The following is a 5,390-nucleotide window of genomic DNA, read 5'->3' on the forward strand; positions in this document are numbered from 1 at the left end:
TATTTTGTGTGTATGTTTAAACACTAAGGGTGCAGGTAATAGTTTTAATTATGATGCCTCTGACTGCTGTGTTCAGTTTTTGTACCAACTTGTCCCGTTCTTGTTCTATTAAATCAAACTTTAAATTTTTTCACCTGTTCCAGAACAGATTAAAGATTTTTTCTCATCCAGTTCGATGGAAATGAGAAATGTGCCTCCAGGTTCTAACATTACAGTAATAACATTATATTTTATAATTTTCTGTTAGAACATTTCAAACTCTTCACAGGGAACATATTCCTCCCTGTTTCTGAATATTAATATACTTTGAATTAAATGATTTTCCTTGAAATAGAAACAGAGTTGGATTGAATTTCCTCAAATTGGAACAAACTGTCTATTTTTTTTGACAAGTTCCAATGACAAAACATGTTGTGTGCAAGTTTCTAACTACTCATTTTATTTCTGCAGTTTCTGTTTTTCAAACATATCTTTGATATTTTAGTCATCCAAAGTTGTTTTATCTCTAAATCTGTCCCCTCTGCCGTCCACTAAGCCGTGGCCTCCACAGCCGCTGGAAAAGTCAAAGTACTGGTTACATAGCAAGCTGTGAACGGGAGTATAGGACAGGACCTCTCCGATTTCACGGTCGAGTGTGATGTGACAACGAGGTCTCTGCAGTGTCCATTTGTGTCCCGTCTACCCAGGGACCACCCCTGCTGAAATCAAACACACTATTTCCCTAGTGAGAACAGTAAGATGCAAAATAAATGCTGAAGGGTTCTATACCAGAACCCAAAGCCGGCTCCAATCCAGTCCACATTTTAAATTGAATCATAGACATTTGGGGAACTTTCCAGACCTAAAGGATCAGTAATACATCTAAAGGAGGAAGGAGGAAGCATTAAGCATGACTGAGGACCCTGCTTACAGTAAAGCATGGTGGTAGATCGATAATGAGCTCTGGGGTTGCCTTGGTTCCTCTGTCACTGGGAACCTACAGTCTGTGGAAGACAAAATGGATTTATTCAAGTATTAGGAGATGCAGGAGTCTGCGAGGAACCGTAATCTCGGCGTCACTGCCAGAAGCTGGCTGTGCATCACATTTACAGCAGGTCATAACAGTAAAAGGCTTCTGCTCTTCTGAAGTACTGAAGATGTTTGTCATGAAGGGATTGAATCATTTTAAATTAACCATATTTCCTGATATAAAATATAAGAAGTTATTGACTTGGATTTAAACCCCTGTTTTTACACATTCTGTCTGTTTTTACAATAACTCAAATATCTATGTGTCTTAAGCTATAGTGAGTCAGTCAGCTCTAAATATAACTTGCCCTGGTAAATTGGTGATATTCATGCTTGAGAGAACGCGATCTGAGAGCAGATTGAGTCAAATCACCATATGCCCTCAATCTTACACCAGCGACCACCAGAGAAACAAATCAGAGCGTGGAAGCAGACGACTGCCAGAGATACGGTACAACAACTAATGAACCTGTGTTTGTGAATGAAATGTTAAACTGGCTTCTCATTCATTAAAAAGTGGGGAAGAGAGAGACATGAGTCATGCAGCCAGGAGCACAATCAAAGCTTCCTGCTCCTCCATCTCTGTCTCTGCTGATGGACCTGAAGCAGGCGGCTCTGAAACAAGCGATCAATGCCTCCATCCTTTGCTGTGCTACAATTGGACTCTGGTTATATAAGAGGTAAAATGATATCGTACAGCGGCTTCCGGGTGCAGAACATGTTTGCTGAGTTGAACAGAGCAGCTTAAGCGTTTTCTTTCATAGTGAAATTTGGGACTTGGTAATGCGTCTGTTTGCTTTGCAGTTCTGTTTGTGTTCTCAGTGGGAATATCATTCATCCCTGAGATCAGGTTCATCCTCTGATTGCAGGTCAGTTATGATGCAGTTAGAGTTTTATTACACAGACACAAACAATCAGTCAGCATAATGCTCTGTGTCACGAACCTTTGGTCTGGACAGAGTCGGAGGGAACTGTCATTATTAGAAGCTCTTTATAAATGTGTAGAGATGTGACCCCGGTTAACAACAAGATGTTATAAATGTCTCCAACAAATAAAACATCTCCTTTCAGTGAGAACTTGAATACAGCTTACATTTAAAACCATTTCTCCTTTGGGCCCTCAGCCCCTGCACATCATATTCAAGGTAAAAAGTCCTTCTTCACTTCTCTTTCATATTTGTTTGGTATTCGTGCTGCAGGAAAAAAGAATCACAAAGGTGTTTGATAGAAGTGCTGTTTGGTTTTCTTGATCATTTGCAGCAGAAAGGACCGACTGACTCACCAAGTTTAAATGCAGGAGAGACTGCAAATGTCATTCTGAGGTAATAATGGGAAAGTAAAACACTGTAAGTTACTGCGTGGAGTATTAAATGTGGTCAGAGTTGCTTGGTTACTGAAGCACATTACTGCTGTTTAAAGCTGTGTTGGTGCCTTAATGCTGGACAGTGATGACAATTATAACCAGAATCTGAAATGTAGTGACAGAACTGAGAGTGGGATCAGCTCACTATCTTCATGCGTATCAGACAAACCCCACCAAGTCCATAAAGTAACGAGTAATCCATTACTTTAACGCGCTTGTTTTTGTTGACTTTTTTGAGGCATATTTTGCCCAGCAACTTTTACGGGATGACTCACCCAAGGCGGCTGTTACGCATGACAAAAAGAAAAAAACTCCAAGGATAAGGTGGAGCGAGCAGATGGCAGGAGTCAGATAAAAAGGTGTTTGGCGCGGGGAGCGACTATTTGAGACGCGGAAAGGGTCACATGCTGCCGCGCACCGGGACCATGCAGAGCTCCAGGCTGCTCAGCGGGACGCTCCTCTGCGCACTGCTGCTGCTCTCCAGCACCGCTGGAGCCGAAGTGTTGGACAGTGAGTCCGAGGAGGAGCTGAGCCCCAGAGCTCTGCGGGACTTCTATCCAAAAGGTCCGAACCTGACCAGTGAGAAGCAGCTGGTAAGAGTCCGCATGAGCAGGATCATGCAACTTTAAATCTTTACATTGAAGAAAAGTTTGAAGCTATTTTTCTTTTATGAAAGTCGAAATTCTCTTTTTGTATATTTTGCATGTTACACATGAGACGTGGCCAAAGTCCTAAAGTCTTTGGTTTCTTTAAAATAAAATAAACTAATTTGAGAATGATATGTATTTATGATTAGGACACATTTTACCACTTTCTTTTATTGACTATCGTTTTTCTAGTTATTATGGAACAGGGCAGTTTTCCTGTATCATAGATCTGTTAATTATTTCCATTACCAACAGATTTGAATAATATGTATATGAGGAAATGTCTCGGCTTTTCATTAATGATCATTTGGCACATTACTGAATATTTTCCATTTGTTGCCACTGCTAAACAAAGGCACACTGATCAGGCACTTGTGTCGTTTGTCTCCTAACAGCTTGGAGCTCTCCAAGAGGTTCTTGAAAAGCTGCAGGCTAAGCGACTGCCTATGTGGGAGAAGAAATTTGGACAAGTCCCCACGGTATGGTACCTATCAGATGAAATCATTTAATATTTCTGCAGCAGCTCGGTTTGATCTAACCTTGTGCGTCCTGCTGCTTCTCTCTGTCAGTGTGATGTCGGGGAGCAGTGCGCGGTGAGGAAAGGCGCACGGATCGGGAAGATGTGCGACTGTCCCCGTGGAGCTTTCTGCAACTTTTTCCTGCTGAAGTGCTTATGAGCCTCGTCGGATGTGAATGTAGCATTGAGGTGGGGGGAGGGGGAGGGACTGTCACTTGATTCCGTTGTAGCTGCTGTCCTGTTTTTTCGGAGACAGCTGAGGAGCAGCTGGAGACCGGCCGAGCCTGGAGAGGAGCGGGGTTGGCCTTTATTTAAAACAGTAGCTCACATCACAGCTAGAAGTCCTGTAAATATCCAGAACCTCTCTGTGTCTGTAAAACCACCGGATCTAACCCACAATACTCAATAAACTATACCTGAGGACCACTTACTCACTGTAAAGTCTTAACAGCAATATTATGGGATGTTATATTCTAGTGATTGTCTCTGAACTTGAACTATGTTGTTTCAGATGAAAGTTTTGTGTATTGATTCATGATGATAATAAACTGTGGACCATCTTGTTTTGTAAAGCAGTGGCGTAGATGCGTGTTCTTCATGTTCGTGCAGGCTCCACCCGCTCCACCCGCTCCACCCGCTGCAGCTCCAGCGCGCACGGTTCGATTTTTCTTTTAAATGATGGTTTCTAAGAACTCATTCAAGACTTGAACAATGACGTGTGTGTGTGTGTGTGTGTGTGTGTGTGCCTGCCACATGTGACGTCACGTGGGGTTATGGGGGGGGGGGTTATGGGGGGGTGACACATCACATCCTCACACCGTCACCACATTAAAACACCCTGATCCCTGCGTTCACTGTTAAGATCCAGATGAAACCAGTCATCCAGGTGTGACACAGGTAATAACTAAGATTTCATTTAAACATATCCAACAGTTCATGACCAGTGAGCTTTTCAATTAAAACAACGTGTCCATGTTTATAGATTCAACATTTTATCACAGCTGATTTTAATTTAAATCTTTATAATAATAATAATTCAGAGTGTTTTCAGATCTGATCTTTAAATAACTTTTCACAAATGAACAGAACCGTTCTCCTGATAAACACTGAATTCTATTAACAAGAAAATGAGCTCCTGGGTACAGACAGGTAAAAGACCCCCCCCCCCAAACCACCAGACTAGAAGAGAGTTCATATTTTCAGTTCTGCACCAACAGGTAGTGATTTACAGCCAGAAATAATTAAATACTGTCTGATCACGAGTGTGAGTGAAACACATCGTGTGGGGGAGGTGGTACTGTGTCTGTGTCCTGTTTGTACTGTACTGAATGTACTTGTACTGTACTGAATGTACCTGTACTGTACTTGAGTATTTACCTTAATGCGGCTTCATACTTCTCTAAATTTCTTTCTACTCGATTACGTTTTCCTTACATCTCTAGTTACTAGTTACTTTTCACATTAGATATTTTCATACAGTTCATACTCACAGAAAAATGACTGAAGTGAATTTGTTCTTTCATCATAAACAACAAAATAAATGTTTTTATGCGGTTTAGAAACCTAACAAATAACTAAATAAACTATTTAAAGCTGCACATACCTCCATCAAATACTTACTAACAGCATCAATATGAATCTAAACTAAACTAAACAACAGGTCAGAGTGAATTCCCACATAAATAAGAACTTTTATTTCACACTTTTACTGAAGTGAAGCTGCAGGAGTGTTTTTCGACCACAGTGGTTCTTTAGTAACGTTCACACATCAAGTAGTAACAGTGACTTTGGATTCATACGAGTCATCACGACTTGTAATGGATCATCAGTAATAAAAAACACACGTTACTGTGTC

At 41.1% G+C, this 5,390-nt stretch overlaps 1 protein-coding gene across 1 annotated transcript; it reads left to right on the forward strand.

Moving 5' to 3' along the window:
• Positions 1-2,758: 2,758 nt before the first annotated feature.
• Positions 2,759-4,085, forward strand: LOC113174557 (cocaine- and amphetamine-regulated transcript protein). Its single transcript, XM_026378622.1, has 3 exons — positions 2,759-2,964; positions 3,414-3,497; positions 3,588-4,085. Exons 1-3 carry the CDS (start codon positions 2,776-2,778, stop codon positions 3,693-3,695), a joined length of 381 nt encoding a protein of 126 aa, XP_026234407.1. The 5' UTR covers positions 2,759-2,775; the 3' UTR covers positions 3,696-4,085.
• Positions 4,086-5,390: the final 1,305 nt, after the last annotated feature.

Source organism: Anabas testudineus, chromosome 3 (assembly GCF_900324465.2).
Source record: "Anabas testudineus chromosome 3, fAnaTes1.2, whole genome shotgun sequence".
In the NCBI taxonomy this organism is placed as follows: domain Eukaryota; kingdom Metazoa; phylum Chordata; class Actinopteri; order Anabantiformes; family Anabantidae; genus Anabas; species Anabas testudineus.